At 42.6% G+C, this 19370-nt stretch overlaps 1 protein-coding gene across 8 annotated transcripts in view; it reads right to left on the reverse strand.

Moving 5' to 3' along the window:
• The window catches only part of SLO2 (slowpoke 2), a 64708-nt gene that overhangs the window by 42706 nt on the left and 2632 nt on the right, over positions 1 to 19370 (reverse strand). Inside the window, exons 1-3 of one of the 8 annotated variants that reach the window (XM_066734099.1) lie at positions 12654 to 13177; positions 8687 to 9067; positions 724 to 976 (exon numbers count right to left, since the gene is read on the reverse strand). The exons of the other annotated variants lie outside the window; for them this stretch is intronic. Of the exons in view, the coding sequence (XP_066590196.1) occupies positions 724 to 974 (251 nt within the window). The 5' untranslated portion in view covers positions 975 to 976; positions 8687 to 9067; positions 12654 to 13177. Of the gene's footprint in view, positions 1 to 723; positions 977 to 8686; positions 9068 to 12653; positions 13178 to 19370 lie in introns of those variants that run through there. 8 annotated transcript variants of the gene reach the window in all.

Here is a 19370-nt window from a genome sequence, read left to right on the forward strand (position 1 = left end):
GTCTCAGGGATATCCGGTGGACCTCCGCAGGTGACTCGCGGCTAATTATCGAAAGAAACGTTCGGAAGGGACTGACGATGATAAGGAACGTGCGTGCACCGTGTGTGGGTCGTGCGTCATTTGTCGGATCGATGAGAAACCCATTGCAATATAATCCGCAAGATTGGAGAACGCCCGTTCTTTACTAATGACGAATCTCTCCCGTAAGTGTTACGCTATTCTTTCATCGTATGGATATTTCACGCCTAACCCGCCATAATCCCATAATGGATCGGGAAGCTGTATATCGAGGCTTCGGGTGGACAAGGAGAATAAGCGTGGAATTTTTCGGGCCAAAAATATATAAGCTGAAAATCCCTGAATGGAGAACACACGTTTCATCCAAGTGTCGGTGTCTTCGTTGAGGTGTATCGTAGGTAATAAAAAAAAAACAACCGAAATTATAAGAAAGAAAAAGTGCGATGGTAATCGAGGAATAAAAATGAGACCCTGAAGAGGATCTTTGATGGGGGAAATTAGTGGGTACTTTGCTCGTCCGTTCGTGCGACGCTATAGCTTTACAGTGGTTTAAAGTTTCGCAATAATTGAAACATGAGTATAATCTGAGAATAAAACAGGCTCAAAGGAGGTGGAAGAAAAAAGTTTAGAAAAAAAAGGAAGAGAGAGATAGCATATAGAATTAGAGAAAAGAGCATGCTGGGCAAAAGTGGGGGGAGATCTTACCTTGGAATTTGAAAGGCAATTTCGTCGAGGGAATCGCTCGGTTGTAGCGGGGCCCTCTCGAAAAGCTTGCTGGGGCCCCTGTGTACCCTGTTGCAACACTGCATACTTCCGGCCGTTGGCTGGGGTTGGTCCCCGCAATTGGTCCCAAGCTGGCCACCACCCTGACCACCTCTGCCTCGTTTTTGACGCTTTTTTCGTACCTCCTCCGCCTGGCGGCGTAGGTTGTGCAACCGGAAGAAGTACATCGACATTTCTGTTTGGCATGCGAGTAAGAGACTCGTATAGCTGCTTATATGTGTATATATATATATATATTCCAAACTTTAAAACTACACAGCTACTGCCACTCGATCGATCATTCAGCCAACAATTAACACGTATTTCGTTAATTAAAACTTTCGACTCGAGTTGGATGTGACGACCGAGCAGCCTGTGTTTCAATCGTGCATTTACGAACAAACCAAAGGTGCAAATAAGTAAAAACATCAAATGAGAAATAAAGAAGGGCAGAAGGGGATTGGAGCAAAGACACATACGTGCAACTACGGAGTAAACTGTTCGTGGATTTTTAATTATTCACATGCCGACGCAATTAGCGATCGTGCGAATTAATAACGTGCAAGCTTTTGACATGCTGCATCGTGGGACGTGGCATAATTTGGAACTGTCGCATCGGGACACTTTTAAAGCGAACGTCGAAGGGTACCAGAATCAACTTTCAGGATTGATCAGAAATTTCCTTGCTTCGCCTCATCGTCGTTTATTTGGATGCAGTGCGGAAAGACAACCGAATAGAAAACACAGATTTATTTCAGAGATTCGTTTATCACGAATGGAATATGTCTTGAGCAATTGAATCTTCGGACGATTTTTAATTCCAACGAGTTATAAGAATCATAAATTTATGGTTTACAAGCATTGAGAGTGTAAAAGTAAGATCTGTCGGAAAGTTTTATAGTGCATCCTTGGTGAATAAACAGTTCCTTGGGGAGAGCTTGAGGAACGTATTTTTCCTGTGAAATTATTCTGGAAATAAACCGGGGCTCTCCAAGTTGCTTCATGCTTATCGAGAGTTCTGTTTCTTTCGGTATTCCTATATATATGAATAAAGTCAGCGCGAAGGTGCGATTCGATTCGACAGGGTTTTCACTCACACTGGCGAGACCCTCTTTGTCAGTCGTTGGAAATGCTAAAAAATGTATTGCTCGCGATTCTTAGTCTTGAAACTTGTCAAACTCGTCTTTGCCAATTCGTGACGATAAAAGTCTTGCGATAGAGCAGCCGCGAGTGACAACGCGTTGACCTTTGACTTCACACGGTTGAAATTAATTTATTATTAACGAGGATCATAAAGTAGCGCATCGCAGGAGCATCGAGCATAATATTTTCGAGATTCGCGTGCACTGCAGGTGTCATGCGAGTGAAAGAGCTGTAAAAAGAGGATGGACTCGTTCGGGAAATTTGAGGAGCGTTACTCGAGGGAAAGTTTGCACTTGTGTAGCGAAAGGGCGTAGTCCAGGATCCAAGTCCGAAGCACTCAGCGACACCGAGGCACCGAATGGTAAACGTCTCGAGAGACTCAAGATGGCCTGGCAATCAGTGCAGTCCTCTATGGTATTACGCAGCCTTGATTAAATCTTGCAGAACTTTTACCTGGATGGGAATAACTTATTTCCCATCACAATTATTTCAACATCAACGCGATGTATCAAGCCCAGCTACGAGCTCGCTTCTTTCCATCAACAAAGCCGATAAAAATTGCCCTATAAGCAGTTTTCCACCCTTTGAACCTCGTACCATTATACTCTCGTACAACTTCAAAGAAAATTACTCGCAGACCATCATGGCCCTTTAACCTATATATCAATTAGCAACCTTCGCGTTTGATCTTTGACAAGCCTGACGAATGCTTGTTATCGCGTCGGATTTTCCCCTGATAGGATAAAATGCAAATTTGTTGATCTTCCGATTATTCGTACAGTGTGGATTTTACTAGGGATATTCGGCTGAAACGACGTCGTCGAGCCACGAACGCGAGTTCGAGTTACTTTTATGGAGAGAGATGGAAGATTGAAAGCTAATATTGGGATTTGTAGAGTCGATTCTGTCCGAGGGATGCGGGACCCTTTGCGGATCGACCCTAATGGCCTTGATAGAGGGAGGGGGGGGGGGGGTGAGAGCGCGAAGAGATGTCACGTTTGAGTGTGGCGTGTCGCGTGGTCTTCTGGGAGATCCAGAGGGATCCAGGGGATCCAGGGAGAAGGATCGTATCGAGGGATATCGATGTCCGACGAAAATCTTTGGTATCGAACCGCATATTCGCCGATGAGTGCATCGTAAAATGGATTAACCTTATTTGGCTCCGATGATAAATAAACACGAGTCTCCAAGGGCTCCTTGGAAACTCGTGACCTTTGATAAAGCACAAGCAACCCACTTTTTCCCCTCCCTTTATGCTAAATTCTTTATGCGACGCTGGATATCGTCTAGCTGAAGATAGGTATCGCCGGAAAAAATATATCTTCCAGGTCTATGTTTAAATTTCCCACTCGGCTCGCCTCGAGTCCTCCCTCGGCTAGGTAGGTGGTCTCGAGAGGGCGCTGACCAAGATTCATTGCTCCGGGAAACCCTTGGACGTGCCAGATCTACTACGTGCCTCTAAATCGTCCGAAGGATATCAAAGCATCCCCGACTGAATTCGGTCATTTTTTTCCATCAGAAAACAACTTATTCGAGATTTATCAAATTATATTGTATTAATAATAAGACGCATCCATTGATGTACTATAATATTCTTGGGAGACGAACGACGGGGGGATGGAAAATTTTCATTTTGCGAATCCTGCAAATGGGAATTTTCGATACAGAGAGAGAGAGAGAGAGAGAGAGAGAGAGAGAGAAAAAATGAAGAAAATGTGTTGGGGGGAATGTGTAGGGGGAGTAAAAAGTTTATCCAAGTCTACGATTGAAATACCGATGAATGAATGGCGTAATAAACTGTTGGCTGAAAAAACTGATCCCACGTATATGTGTACACACTGGTAGGAAAAATAACAAATGAAATTTAACTTGGATATAAAGAATAACCGACGAATCGATCATTTTGTAAACAAAAAAGCCATGCATTTTTTCTCTCCTTCCCTCTCACTTTTGAACTTTTCAGTTTTCTCGAACGCAGTTTGTATTTCTTGGCCAGCGAGGTTGTATATAAACGGGAGTGTTCTCGAGGCGATAAATCGCCAGGGCCGGCAAATCGCCGTGGAAATTGCCAGGACCGCGAATAAATTCTCACAAATTAACTCGCGGCTGCTTTCGGCGAGTTTCCGAGCTCGGCAATTGCGGCATAACGTGATCGAGGGTAAAGCTCGGCGTGAAATAAAATGAGATGGAGGTAGGCAGATTGCAAAAAGCTGGCTGAAATCGTTTCGAGATAAATGCAAAGACGAATGAAGCCGGAGAGTGAAGAAAACTGACATTTCTTTGCCGGATTTCTGAAATATCCCCAGGCATGAATTCCGCAAATATGTAGCACGTTTCTGTTTTCTCTCAAATTCTTAAAGCTATATATATATATATATATATATATAGGAGTGCCCCTGACAATTTCCAGCTTCGCCGTTTTTCCCTCCTATCCCTATAACGCCCTTGCCAATTCACCGAGAGACGAGCGAATTATAATCATTTTGAACCGAAAAGGGGACTGAGAGCCGTCGTTAGCCAGCAATTTCAGAATTACTAAATGATATCTAGTAAATTTCTGTGGACGCTGTACTATAATTGTTTCCAAGGTAAAGTTTTGATAACGAATTCACAACGAGAATAACCCAGCAGGGGTAAGCCAGGTATAATCATTCAGTTTGATATCGTTGATTAAGGATAAAACTGAAGCTGCAGGATGTCTGGAATGGAGAGGGAGCAACTTGGCTTGTTAGGGACTCTTCGAAGACACGAGAGAAGCTCGTCGAACAAATAACTACCTGGCTATATACACCTTTTTTCTCCTCCTCTCTTTTTTCGAGCATGCTCGCAGCACACTTCACACTTTAGCCACACAGACGAGTATCGGAAGTAAGGCACGATTTTCAGGCCACGTCGAGTGTCCAAGCGAATCCATTCGTTCGAAATTAGAAGCACGATGAAATTATCGTTGTCCCTGTTCTCCACTTTGCGCCTCGCAGCTGCACGAAGCTGCTTATTTACGAAAACAACGCCGGTGAACTCGCTTAATCCGCCACCAGTAGCCAACGCGTTCAACAATTCATGACTGCATCCACTTATATCCTCGGAGAACGGTAACAACAAATCTGGCGAATTTAATTGTTCGACGGAAGCTCCAACGACGTGGATTTACCATTCTCTCCAAGCTGCTGCTCGAATATTGAAAAATAACTGCGACAAAAGAGTCTTCTTGGGGAGCGATGAAATTTGCAAGTAAATCCATCAAGGCAAAATATGGTTTATGCTGGAGAGATTTCCAAAGTATTTCCTTTGGTGGTCGATGAGCTATTCATCGAGGAGAGAATGAGTGTAATGTGGATCTCCTCGAATTGTTTACTTATATATATATATATATACATACACGTATAATTCGTCAGGTTGACGTACGACGTTGTGTGTTTTGAAACGGAGACAACCACCTATCTTTGTAATCCGTCGATTAATCCACGGGACATTTACACAAGGCAGGACTAATTAAAGCAATGCGAATGACGTCTCTTGAAGGGTCCCTAACGAGTCCGTTCCAAATACACGGTAAATCAGACATAGTCGTACGAGCCATAACTTTCAACGAGCATACTCCTATCTCACAGACACACACACACACACACACACACACACACACACATAGATTCTCCAGCTCGGTTATATTCTTGCCGAAGCTTTTTCTCGAACGATCCTTTATCGAATCCTTACATGGCAACCCTTTCCGAAAGCTGCGTCTGTCCTCGGTGGATAAATTCAGAAAAATGTATAGCTTATTGCGTCCAATAGTTGCTGACTGACGTGTGTGCTGCTACACGCAAGCAGGATTTTCAAATGTCAGGGAGTAAATCCTTCGAGAGTCCAGAGATTTGCACGTCTACCGGTTTTCACGCTGTAATTCACATTTTTCTTGAACCATCGGTGCATGACTTTGCCCATCGAACGTGTAGTTCCAACGGAAGATAAAATAATCGGAATAATCCAGGCGAAGCAGAAATAACGCGTGACTAATGAAGACATTTGAAGATATTCCAGCCAACCGGAAGGAAAGGCGGATTCCGCGCACCGGTGAAAATATAATTAGGGAGCTACATGTGATTTAAATGCGAGTGGAATTTAAATAAGTAAAATTTAATTAAAAACGGCTAGCGAAAGGGAGAGATGGAAAGAGACGGCGAGAGAGAGAGAGAGAGAGAGAGAAAGTGAATAAAGGATGAAAGTCGACGGGGATTGTATTGCTAACGTGTCTAATTTCAGCAGACATCTATTAATAGTCGTGTTCGTCAGGTACATCCGTGTCATGTCCGCAAAATTTACAAGGGAAAAATTGTAGCAGCTATAGTTGCAGTATCCCTTGCAACAGAGACGAAAAATGCATTTGAATTTTACATTTTGGCGCAGCCCGTATATTCAAATACGACTAATTTGTCTGTTTTCGAGAAATACCTGTCTTCTGCTCGGATGACCTTGATACGTCAGAAAAATCCAATATTGATCAAACAAAGCCGAATTAACTAATGCAATCGTCGCGATTGCGATATTTAAACTGCGACGGCTTCTCGCGTACGTTGGAAATTTGAAAAAAAAAATACAAAATCCACCGGAGCATATATATATACCTATACATAGAGCATACTTGACGACGAAAGATTTGCATGCATTAAACATTCGAGTTACGGCCCTGCCGGGACGAAAGCTTTAAAGCTATCGCTCATGATATTTTACTATACGGTCTTTAGACTCAAATATGTACGGATTTTTTACTGGCATATACTGCGAATAAAAATTTATTTTCCTTTCCATCGTTTTAAAGTGGGGGATCAGAGTGCAAAGGTTTTTAATAAAGCATCATCCGGACACTTTTCGAGCGGTGATAAATTTTTTCCGGTCGTTACATGTATACATAAATTCCCTGTAAAATTGCAGTGTTGACCGGTCTATTCGCACAGTCTCGCCATTTTAAAGAGCTCTGTTTAACAGCGTGCCTTTGCGAGATAAATTTCTTACGATAGTCGATTCGCTGCTCAATTAAAAAAAAAAAACAATTTCTGACTCAAGATCGGTATCGTGAAGCCACGAGTTCGATAAAGCGAAGCAATGATCCTCCAAGTTCTTTAAAATTTCATCGCGTATCGTAAGTTGACGAATAGAATAAATCTCACCCTGTGTGTGAGATATACGAAAAGTTTTTCATTATACAAATATAAATTTTTCTCCTTCGTATTATATTTTTATGCATAAGCACTTTTACATTGGCAAACTCTCGTCTTGAACGAGCAATTAAATTCTTTGTTTTTCCTTTAATAAAACAAAAGTTTTTGTCTTTTTTCTTGCAAGTAAAATCGAGCAACTCTATATACTTGAAGATGGGAAGAATCCGTATTCCGGCATACGTCATAAAAATGTTCCAACCTAAAAAGATGAAAAGTTTCTTCCAGGAGCTGCCTCGAATTTTCACTCGACTTACTCCGCCGGAAGGACTGTTTATTGGCGAAAGTTTATTTAATTATTCCACCAGATCACGTGGATTTAAATAACAAATATCTCGAGTAGAACTTTCCGAAAACAGGCAAGTCTGATTAGAGAGTAAATTCCCTATGTCGACGTTTAAATACTGTCGCGACTTTTCAGGAATTTCGAGAAATGCTGGTATGGGCGAGGGTGATCTCGCTGAAATCCTCTGGACAATAACTCCCCTTATTGAGGATCGATCTTAGCCTAAGCTGAGATCTACATCTCGCTAATTACGAAGGAAAACTCGAGCGTGCTGTAGCTTCCATTAGAGTGGGCGACTATCCTCTCAGCTGCCTCCCAGACACGTCTCCAGCATTTTCAAATCAAAATTGTCAGTATTGAAACAAATCCATTAGGAAAATCTCGAGAATATCCAAAGGCATTTGTAATACTTTCAAACAGACTCTCGACCATCGACAGTTTTATCACAAAAACCTGCACTTAAAGTATTAAAAAGCTACATTTTTTTTATTCCTCTTTAATTGCCAATGAGATATATATATATATAGCTTTACGTAAGGCTCCTCCCCAGTGCACAATCCCTCGCGATACATCGAAAGCACGATTTTCAGGTGCCAGCAATGTCACGAGAGGTCCACTGGATCAACTGTTGGGGACTCTGGCAAAATTCAGACGAATTACACCAAATGCAGCATTTCTGTCAAGATATTAATAATACAACCGTGATAAGAGAGCATGGGGTACCAACGTTAGTCATGGTTGGATCGAAGCTGCTTATTTCACGAGTTGGTAAACTCTGGAAATTTGCAAGTGTCCATGGCGAGAGGAATTGGGGGAAGTTTCACTCCCATTGAAATCTACCAATGAAGTTTTAACCCAAACATTAGACCTTGCACAATATTCCGCTTTCTCGCAAACCTGGCGTCTCCATTGAAACCAGCTCGGATGTCGTTACAAAGCTTCGCGTAGGATCGAGTAGCGAGACGACGAGGACGAAAGTTCCATTCAGACGCGAGATTGGAGCTGGCGCATAAAATACCTAAAACTATATCGTCGTCAAAGACGGAAGAATTCGGAAAACATTCGTGAAACATTCAAGATAGAGTCGTTCAGGATGCATGAGGAAGTTTTCCTTCAAGGACTATGCTCTGCGTCTATATCGGTAAAGGTGTGTACAAGCGTGCGTTAACATGCAAATATCCAATTGAACAAGGGAGACCCGACTTACACTTAAGACATTTCGTGCAACAAGTATAAGACACACGGTTAGTACTTTGCACAGTACCTGCCGGAAATGTATCGCACTCGAGACTCTTGGAATTGGTACGAGAGATCCGGTTGTACAGAGAAGGTAGTCACCTTGGATGCACGAAGATGACAGCTCGATTGATTATTGAACTTACAGGACGAAAATTGGACCACTATGGGAACGTGTAAGGACGTAGCGTGTATAAAGGTTTCGAAAATATTTCATCTCTCTTTTGTGCCTATGTATCGTTATAATTGACTATTCTAGGCCCTCTCGATCAGCCGTCACCAGCACTTTCTCTCCTACGTCTTCAAGGTCGAGCCTTTTCACGGAAGATAAATCGCAGCGTTTGGTCCTTTCGGCTCGTACCATTGAAAAATCCTGACATATCAGCCAGCTATGTCCTTTCTTCGTCAGCTGCAAAGGAAAATACAAGCTCCGCTGTAGCCACGCGTTTCTCCATCTTTTAATTCGACGAAGGAGGCTCTCGCGTGATTATAAGTGCTCGACGCTCGGAGTTTAAGTGAATTTTGCGACGCGGAAACCTCCCCATCGGGGCCGTCACGTTCAGCCTTTTCCACCGCACATTGTGCACCTGATTGCGAGCAGACGTATATAAGATGCAGTTAGGACGACACAACGCAATATGGGGGAGTAACCAGCCACGATACTTCAGCATCAAAGACGTTGTTTAATCGTCGTCAAACCACCAGCTGGCAAACGCTTCGAGCTATTCGCGTCAACATCCCCGCGACCTTTCAACTCTCTTTTCAAAATAACCCCCCCCCCCCCCCCCCACTGAACAAATAGCAATTGACAGAAATTATTGGGTAAATTATTACACTCGCCTGGTACATATTTGTTCTACTTTTCCATACTTCGGTACGTAACTCTCTTTCTCTCTAAATACATGAATTTTACAGAATCTCGAAATAGAAAATTTGCATCGGACGAATCAGTTTTAAGGAGCCCTCTTTACTACCCGTACATGCAGAATCGATTGCGAAGGAATAAATAATCCGGCTGATACCGTCGATTCTACCAGAGCAATAAAGCTGCTTCCGGAGTTAATAAGAGATTCTTCCTTCGTCACAGTCATTGAAATGAAAATGAGCCTATAGGTATATAACGCGTGGGGAAATTATTCGGAGCCCGATGAAATTTCAAGGTTATCCCGGTGGATATCTCGCAAAGTGTCGATTGCTGAGAGAACGATCGTATAATGTGGAATGGAAAGCTATATATATATATATATATATTTGAAGAAATCCGAAGCTCCACGAGGACACGAGATACACGAAGGACGTATCCACACGCACCACGATCGAATCCTCGTTATTTTATTCGTTCGATCGGCTTCCTTCGCCTTTATACCGCGCTCGCCGATATAATTGGATCGTCGGAAAATTTTCCAGACCTCGATTAGCTCTGTCCACACACACACACACACGCACGCACGCACGCACGCACGACTCGATTGAAGAAGTTTGCGCGATCCGTAGGAAAAAATTGGCCAATAATTCCGATTAGAATTCCGAGTGAGCGAGCGTATACAATTAAATTGACAATTCGTTCACGTATTTATTTATGGAGAGAGGTTTAATTAAACGGATCGCGTCTCGATAGCCATAAAACGACCAACTAGACTCTCACAGAGACGCTAATGACTTTCTTTTATTCCATTTAATATTCAAAGAGCGTAATTCAAAACGTTTCATTTTTCGAATTAAATCTTCGGTTTGGTGATTCTAATGTTAATCCGAGAGGCTTATGGAGTGCGCGTAGATCGAATTTGTATTATTTTGCTCTGTCGGTGACAGTAAGGGGTATTACAATTTAACGCTACACCGGGATCACGTTTCACTTGATTAAAAAGGGACCGCGAACGTGAGAACCATTTTATTAGTGAAAATTGAAGGTCCATCCGTGTGCGGCGAGCATGGACAAAAAGAAGAATCAATGGTGAACCATCATCGTCCTCGTTGAGTTTCGTTAATTACAGGATACAAACTTTCCTCTTGATTAAAAGCCTGCGTAGGTGGATCCTCGTGATTCGAAGGTGTGTCTCGTACGATCCACCCTTTTTCTATTCTGCTTTTCTTCAAATTAGAGACTCTCGACGTTCTCTCTCTCTCTCTCTCTCTCTCTCTCTCTCTCAATGCAACTCGTCGTGCTCCCCTTGGAAAAAAGTATTGGCGAAAGAGAGAGTGAGAGTGGGGGGGGGGGGGGGGGGGGGGGGAATTAAGATTAGCTACGAAGACTCCATAAAAGCTCGAAGGACGCAATATTTATCTTCCCTTTGGTCTGAATTGAATTTTACATGGTCAACGCGTAGGTTTTCATCAAGCTGATACTCCTATCGTGTTTGGCTCGGCTAGTGAGTAAACAACGTCATTATCCGTGGCCTGGGATCACTTGCGAAGTGAAATATTTCAAGGGACGGCGCCCTCGTGCTGCGCTACATAAATAAATGCCAAAATAAAAAGCTTAAAATAAGAGTGATCCACGCACGCACCGTACTGCGCTGTGTCGTTATTTCGGATATAACGAAAATAAAGAGAAAGGAAAGCAGCTGAGATGTGGACGACGAAGCTCACTGGAAGGGGGACCGTTAGAATTTATTTTCGAATGTATGGTGGTCCACCTGTTGAATCGATGGCGGGCTAAAAACTGCCGGTATACTCTTTTCGAGCACCCTCTCGATTGAACCTTCGGAGCGATTTTGAGGTTGAGGATAAATCGATTCTATCGAACGAGTGGTAGCGGTCGAGTGCAAGAAAATATCCGACGTTATTTTGATTGGTCCAGTCGATAGTCCAGAGTTTCTTCCGCCTGGCATCAAAGCGACCGAATATTTGCCAGTATTATATAGGGACGAACGACCATTAGACCACGATTGGTTATTGAAAATGTCCATCCAGTTCAGCCAAACAATAAATCAAGCCGGTACCACCGTGTCCAGACTCTCTCTCTCTCTCTTGTGTGTATTGGCCAAGTGGACAAAAATGGAAACCGATTTTCGAGGGTGTATGAGAAATGTAGCAGGGTGTGTGCAAGTAAAAGGCCACTTTGCAGCAGTACACGAAGTGTAATTTTCTATTGTGACGAGGCCTGATGAGGCAAAAAAAGAAGCTACGCAAAAGGCCATAGGTCACGACGAAATCAAGGCGCCACAGGATGTTATAGCCAATTGGGTCAGAGTTACTTGGAAATTCGATTGGTTCGGGAAAAAGGACGCCTTGCCACGTGTTTTTAACCTCGGTAATCAGCGTTAAACGAACCGGGGCTTTTGATCGTCGTTACAGCCAAACTTGATATACTTGCGTTATCGCAACTATATTACGATCGTCGATCATCGACTAGAAATCCGCTTAATCTTAGTCGAGTGGAAAAAGAATTTATTCTGCGACGACGCGCCGCTTGGAAATTGCTTTGGCGACCGAGTCTCAACGTGTTAATCTCGTTTCCTCCCGGCGAGTTTGCTACGATTTCGCGATCGAATCAATTAAAAGGAGCTAATTGCCATAAACGAGTTAGAACTATCGGTGAACGACGCACGGTTGGCTAAAGGCGTAACAAATGCTTCGTGAAAACGTTTTACTTCAAAAATCCTCTAGGTAAATAAAGAAAATGACGACCTTCTCGAAGGTCGAAGGTGGCGTTTCACTGGTCCACGAAACGTGAAGTGTAATCAGCGCGATGAATAAAATTAATTATACCCGCTACTCAAGACTTACTCTCGGTAAAAAGCTAAATCTAACGTGCCACGCTCCCGAGGCTAATTCGGTTTTGGATTAGGAGCGAAAGGGGGTCTTTGGAGATTCAGCTCGGAGTTGTATAATCCTGAGGTTGGGTGGGCTGACCTAGCGTACCGCAGGATTAGGCTGCTTTTTATCCGGATAGCCCATCGTGAAAATAGGAACATCCCGAAAACTTTCGTCTACTCCCACTGCCCTTTTCCATATTCCCTTCCACTTCCACTCTCCAATCCTTCACGATATACCTCCACGACACCGCTGTCCCTTTCTCCTCTTCGGTGTCTTCGTGCTAGGCGCCATTTTACAAATTGCCTCGCGACCACGCCGCATCCGCCAGGACCCGCACCAACCAACAGAATCTCCACTGCGACACTCCAACGATTTTCCTCGGATTACTGTCCGATCCTCGCAACACTATGCTTTGCAAGGTTATTTTTACAAAAAAAAAAAAAAAAAAAATCCTTACTTCCTATCCATCTGTATCGAAAATCGAAGCACGTTGAACCAGCACGTACGATAGGAGCGAAGTATCGTTAAATCGCCATTTTGGTATCTACGCGATCGGAGCGTCGACGACGAGAGACGTTGTAGGGGGAGGGGGTACAGAAGTGGTAATTAACGAGCGAAAAAAGATGAGTCGATGGTCCTAGAGTGGAGGGATCCGATCAACTCGAAGAGGCTTGCGAATCCGTGCTGGTCCGTGACACAATTCGGTCGAGCGATATCGGATGAGAGATCGTTGAGGAGAGAAGAGGGGGAGGGGGGGGGGGATATGTATAGACGAGATTGAAACGTGGAGCGCACGAGGTGTAGGTGTCTGTGCGCGGACGGCTCGCATCTCAACAGCACGACGGCTCGGAGTCGACTGGCACGATGAAAGTCGACGTCCCGATCGGAGGGCCTCGACGCCTCCTGCCGGCAGGCCCTCGTCCAGCGCAGACGCCCCAAAAACAATCATCCATCGCCTCCTTCGGATTCTCACACCCCCCCCCCCCCCCCCTTCTGCTACACTATGCTTTATCATCTCTCTCAACACCTTCCTCTTCTTGGAAAAATGCAACAACCACGTTCCTCGACCCTGCAACCTCCCCCCCCCCCCCCGTCGAGCCTTCCACGACAACGCTCACCTTGAGAGACCCTGAAGAGAACGATAAAGCACGCGAGCATTTGCCTCGGATTTCACGTAGGTGCTGGGAAAGTTAAATCGTGGCCGCAACCACTGGGTCCAGGATCGAAACAATTCTCCAGACCCTCGGGTGTGGCGTCTTTTTCCACTTTTTTCTTCCGCCCTACTTCGATCTTCTTTCGCTTAGGCGCTCTTCTTCTCTGCCAGAGTGTCAGACCCTGCTTCCGTGATAGATGCTTTCGAGAATTCTTTCAGGACGCTTGTATATATTTACAACTCTGCGAGTGTGTGTGTGTGTGTGTGTATGTATTCAGACGACACCGCTCTTTCGTCGTCGATCTCACGTGGCGAAAACTGTCGGACGTTATACAGTCGGAATCATACAAAAGAAGCTCTCGATTTATTTTCCATTTCGCAATCTCTCCGACTCTTTCACTTATTTCGCAAAGCTTTCGCGAAGCGTTCTCTCCTCTGCACTTCTTCCACCGGATCCCTGGGGATCGACGCGAAAGCTCCTTGTGCTTAGCTTCGTCAAGGTTGAATTTTCCGACCATTAAGATCATAACCAAGCTCCTTCGGAGTACCAATCGATTCATAAATATATAAAGCGGGGAGCGATGGCATTCTCCTCGTGTTCGAACACGGTTTTTTTCCTGCCGAAACCTCCCCCATCAACGGAGATGACGAAAAAAAGGGAGAAATATTGTCTGGATATTTTTATAGTAAGGACAGGAGGGGGGGGGGGGGAGGAGGAGGAGGAGAAGAGGCAGTAGTAAAAGTCGATTCGGTATCGGGAGATTTTAGTTTATCGCTAGCCTCTCGTGTTTCTCATTTACTTGAATAGCTTGGCTGGTAATAGCGTTAAAAGTCAACTCCCAGGGATAAAGAGAGTACTTTACGATAAGGGCTGGATAGAAGCTGGGACAATATTGCATCACTATAGAATTAAAATCCTTGCATCCCCGCAAGAAGATTTTGTACCGAAATACACAGCTTAACTGCGCCTTGAAAAATTAACTACCCTTAATGGAGCAAGAAGCTTCTCAAAAGCTTGCGAACTTTGATTTAAAGTATAATTTTGGACGAAGCTATTTAACCGTGGTAGAGCATCAATTACACTCTTCTCCATTAGTATATATATATTTTTGGCTGTGTAAACCTCCCAAGCTATTACGCTATAGATAATTCCTTCATTATACATCGTTCCTCAATTTTTGCACAAAGTTGGTTAATTGAAATAATTATATTAAAAATTCAAGCGTGCACTGAGATTGTCCCTTATTGATCAGGCCAATTTAGGGCCGTCACATCCAATCTCGGCGATTCCTCAAATATACCGTGAATTTTCGCGTCGATTCAATTCTCGGCACATTTTTAGGTCAGCAGATTGAGCATCCCTCTGCAGGACGAAATGTCGGAACTCGGCTCATCGTTCCATATTCAATGGAATGTGCGGAGTTTTACAGAATTTTATGCTAAAAATAAGATGAATAAAAACATGGGCGATCAAAGAGGCGTATATTCGTGGAAAAAGATCACCCTTTGCAATAACAAAAGATTATAGTCGCGTGTTCCAATTTGCTCTTATGAAAATACGACGTGTTTCTATTCGAGTAGATATAGATAGGTTTTTCCGGAAAATGATTGTCCTTTTTATACACTGTCGGTGTAGCACACACACATTTACGCCGAGATTATGTCGGAGGAAAATGCATTATACGCAAATCTCTTTAAGTGAGTGGAGGATCGACCATTTGTTGCTGTTTACTTATTTCACACATACGCACGTATTTCCGAAGAATTCCTTCATTTCCATCTTCATTTCTCGTAAATGCTTAGACTAGTTTCCCTCCGCTCACTCACTCTGTCGTGAATTGCGAGACTCGCTTCTGGATTAGGTCGAAAATTTCCATCCGATAAGGAGATTGCCTCGGTATGAATGAAAATTCTCAACATTCGGGAGAAAGCCGTTCTACAATGGCATTATTACATGGGGGAATTTTCGAGATATCTATCACCATTTGGAAAATGTCGCTGCGAAGCTGCACACAAATTGCTTTGTGTAAACTATTATACGTTCCATCAACGTTTTAATTGGCAGATTGTGACCCGTGATAATTCCATAAATCAGCCATATTTCCCAACAGACTTTATCGCGCGCATCGCAATGAACAGTTATTATTGAAAATGATGTTCGCTATTCGACAGCCGAATCGTGCGCTCCACGCAGGGGCTGGATTAAAAAAAATAAACAAAAATCCACCGAGGCACAGTATATTTAAATTAATTCCTAGAATTGGATTTTGTTATTCGACGAGGGAATGCCACGGTATATATCGATCCTCTTTTACCTTCTCTCCCCGTAACTTGGCAATTTTATTTTTTATCCAAAGTAAACATCTGCGACTTATAATTGCATCGATCCGACGATAAGGTTAACAAAGACGCAATCTGATTTCTCGCTCGTTATCGGAATTGTAAAAATCAATACCTATGGTGCCATGTTGGAATTAAACGGAGCTTTTTTCGAAATGCTTAATGAGCAGGGACTATCAGACGTCACCGTGGACTCTGTTAAAGCAAGAATAATCGAGACTGATGGCCATTTATCACGATGTAGTCTGATGGAGCTGGAAAGCTTTGCTTAAATCTCCTCCATTCGATATTCTCAATCTGCATGCACTTTTAATTTTATTTGCCGAAGGATTTATTCCTCACGATTTATCCCATCTACGGTATAGAAATATATATAGCGTATATAATAATTAATGCGACGAGTTTTCTTATTTATTGATATACGAAAAAAAATTTTTAAGCACCTATGGGGAAATCCAGGAAGTTTTTCGTACGCGGCCGGTAAGTCAGACGACTGAATAGGAGAAAGAGCTTCGGATGGAAATTCCATCCGATTAGGGTAGAGAGAAAAAGCTCGCGATGTCTACATTACCAGCTGAGATAAAATGAGCTATTGATTTTGGGTAGATGGAAATAAGTTATCTACTTTCGTCTGTTGATAAATCACTTTCAAATATAAGCTACTGCAGTCTTTTATCCTCCGGAGACTTCCCTTTAAAATGACCAAAATAAATTTGCATCGTTAGATTACAATTATTAACGTAGAATGTAAATTAGTGTAATGAAAATCTGCATGTATATAGGTGCTCATCAACTATTCAATTTCTTGTCTATCAAATGCTCAGCACCGACTGCTATGCGAACTTTCCACTGTTGATACGCTATACCGTAATTAACAATTAGCGACGACCAAAGCAAATAATTTTCGTGTTAAATTCGACTTCATTGATCGCCTCGTACTTAGGTTACATTCGGAGTAACGCGAATATTCGCGCATCAACCTCTCAAATTTTGTTACGAAAATAACATTGATTTGCATAGGGCAAATGCTTTATACGTAACTCGATGGCAAACTTAATAACTGCTTGAAAATGTTCGAAATGTCAGACGAATGCTACTTTTGATACCGGACGATCCAATGAATTCAATTCTACGCAAACATTTGCAAAGCTTTCGCTCATTCCCTGACAGCCTGAAACAAATGCTATCCGAGGAATAAAATGGATCATCTTTGCTTAGTTATACTTTATAATATAGGGAATCACTTTTCCACCCTTACAATTACTTTCTCTCTTCGTGCATTTTCCATTAGTATAAAGAAGGGATAAATATCAATAATTGTAACAGACAGTCCCAGCATTTTTTCAGAAAGTCACGATATTGCGAGGCATATTATAAGCAAAGCTCTGTTTGTTCTATTCGTTTCCGCAAATTTCAGTTACTTGGGAATGAAAGATCTTCAGTCGAGCCTCGCCGGGGAGCTACATCCGTCGCTTTGTGCCAAGAATAAACGTACTTGATGGATTAAAATATTATCGGGATTCTTAATGTCCTTCGTTGAAAAATAATATTAAAAAATTAATAGAAAGCCTCCACTGATGATTCAAAGTCACTCGTTTCTAGCCTCCTCTCATCGGAATGGAAAGTAATATTTTTCGCAGTAGAAACAGGCGGATAGAGCCGGACACGATAAATTTGCCGTTTTACGCGAGTATGTCCTGTATATGGCATAATTGGCCCAACTTTATTCAGCCAATAAACAGACAGCGGTAAAAATGTGCTGGATTGTTTGTTACGGTATACGCGCAATATTAACTCGAAATTAAAATTGCGTTATATCATCGTCGATCGACGTAATCCTTTTCTGCGGAATATCGAAGAGTCGAGTGCACCGGTCGGGGTGAGGGACGAAGCTTCTCGGCTAATGATTGAAACCGAACGAGAGCCACTGTGATTGCTTGTCGATAATGCACCGCTTTATTGGCCTTTTAAAGAAGCGAAAGCTTTCTCGTTCGAGTAGCAAACATTGAATCCCAACGCGTCGTTGTGTGTCTCGTCGATGATAACCCTTGGGTCAGGGGTTCATCAATTTTTACGCTTTCTCTTCTTACTCACTTTATTCGAGATAGAACCTGTCGACTAGTCAGTTACTCACCTGAAACAAAGAAATTGTACACAAAAGATTATAGCTTTGCCGAAGGTATTAAAGGGATATAATGGAAAGTATATCGAATATCAAAGTCTCTTTGTTTCTCGCTTAGTAATTTAAATTTAATAATGCTAAAATAGAGTGATATATTTGACGATGTAAAACACCGAGGGATTTCGATAGATATTTTCTTTTCCAGGTAATCGAACTGGAATACGGTTGACATTTCAAGATAATCTGTTCGATTATCCCGTAAAGACTTTTCTAAGCCAGCATTGACCTCGCGGACAAAAGGATAAAAATTGTCGTTTTACGACCCAACTATATATCTTGCGATGATTTCAGACAATTATTGATCTTGCAGGTTCATTATTAGCCATTATCCCCGGTACATTGCCCCTCTGGCTAAAGGCAAAGAATCGATTAGCACGAACTATTGTTAAACAGGACCGTTAGTAGAGCAGAAGCTGCTTTTAAGTGGTGTACTCAACGAATATCGGCTAACAGATGTCTAGATAAAATTATAATTCAGTGCTTTCGGTTTCACGCAGTCCTGCATTACCCAGTGGATTAGTAAGGAGCCATGGGTGAGCCAAGCCAGAGTTAACGATGGGAAGCACTCTGGGAATATCACGAATCCTCGCGTGCTGAAAGGTTTTCGGCTCGAAGAAATTTCAAATCAAGTAGAACTGCCTCTTAAAGTAAAAACCATCGAGAGTCGAGTACCTTGTATAAATTTCCCTTACGTCACTTTTGAGAATGTACAGTTTCCTCTCGAGAAGAAATTTTTTCCATTTGTGTTAAATAATCTTTGTTGGAAAAGTGTATCACTGCGCTTTTTTTTTTTTGTATAAGCCAATGGGAAAGAATTGAAAATCTGTATGTAAATGGGTGGAATTCATGTAGACGAGAGGCTCATCGGAAACCGTTGATTCCGATAACATCAACTCGAACGTCGTCGATAATTGAGGATTCGCAACGAGATTAAGCTAACGCGATTTTGGGGTCAGTTAGTACAGTGGAGACTCATCGTATAGTGGAATGAAATTCCCACGAGGCTCCATTTTCACCTATTCCTTTTCTGCCTATAAAACCATCGAAAAAAGAGATTCCCCTCGCACAAACACCAACAAACTTTCTGCCAATAACCGAAGGTGTGCCATTACACAGTTCTCCCTTCAAGTGGTATAGAAACACATTTCTACTTTAGAAACTCCTCTTGTCCCCTGGTGAATTCGACTATCTATTTTCCTCCAACTTCGTGCCACACATAAATCTAAATTCTGCATATATATATACGTTTTACTGACTCGGTGGAATTTCTTTTGAAAA

The sequence above is a fragment of the Prorops nasuta genome, unplaced genomic scaffold, assembly GCF_024137725.1.
Source record: "Prorops nasuta isolate Cenicafe-Biocafe unplaced genomic scaffold, Cenicafe_Pnas_1.2 PNAS00011, whole genome shotgun sequence".
Classification (NCBI taxonomy): domain Eukaryota; kingdom Metazoa; phylum Arthropoda; class Insecta; order Hymenoptera; family Bethylidae; genus Prorops; species Prorops nasuta.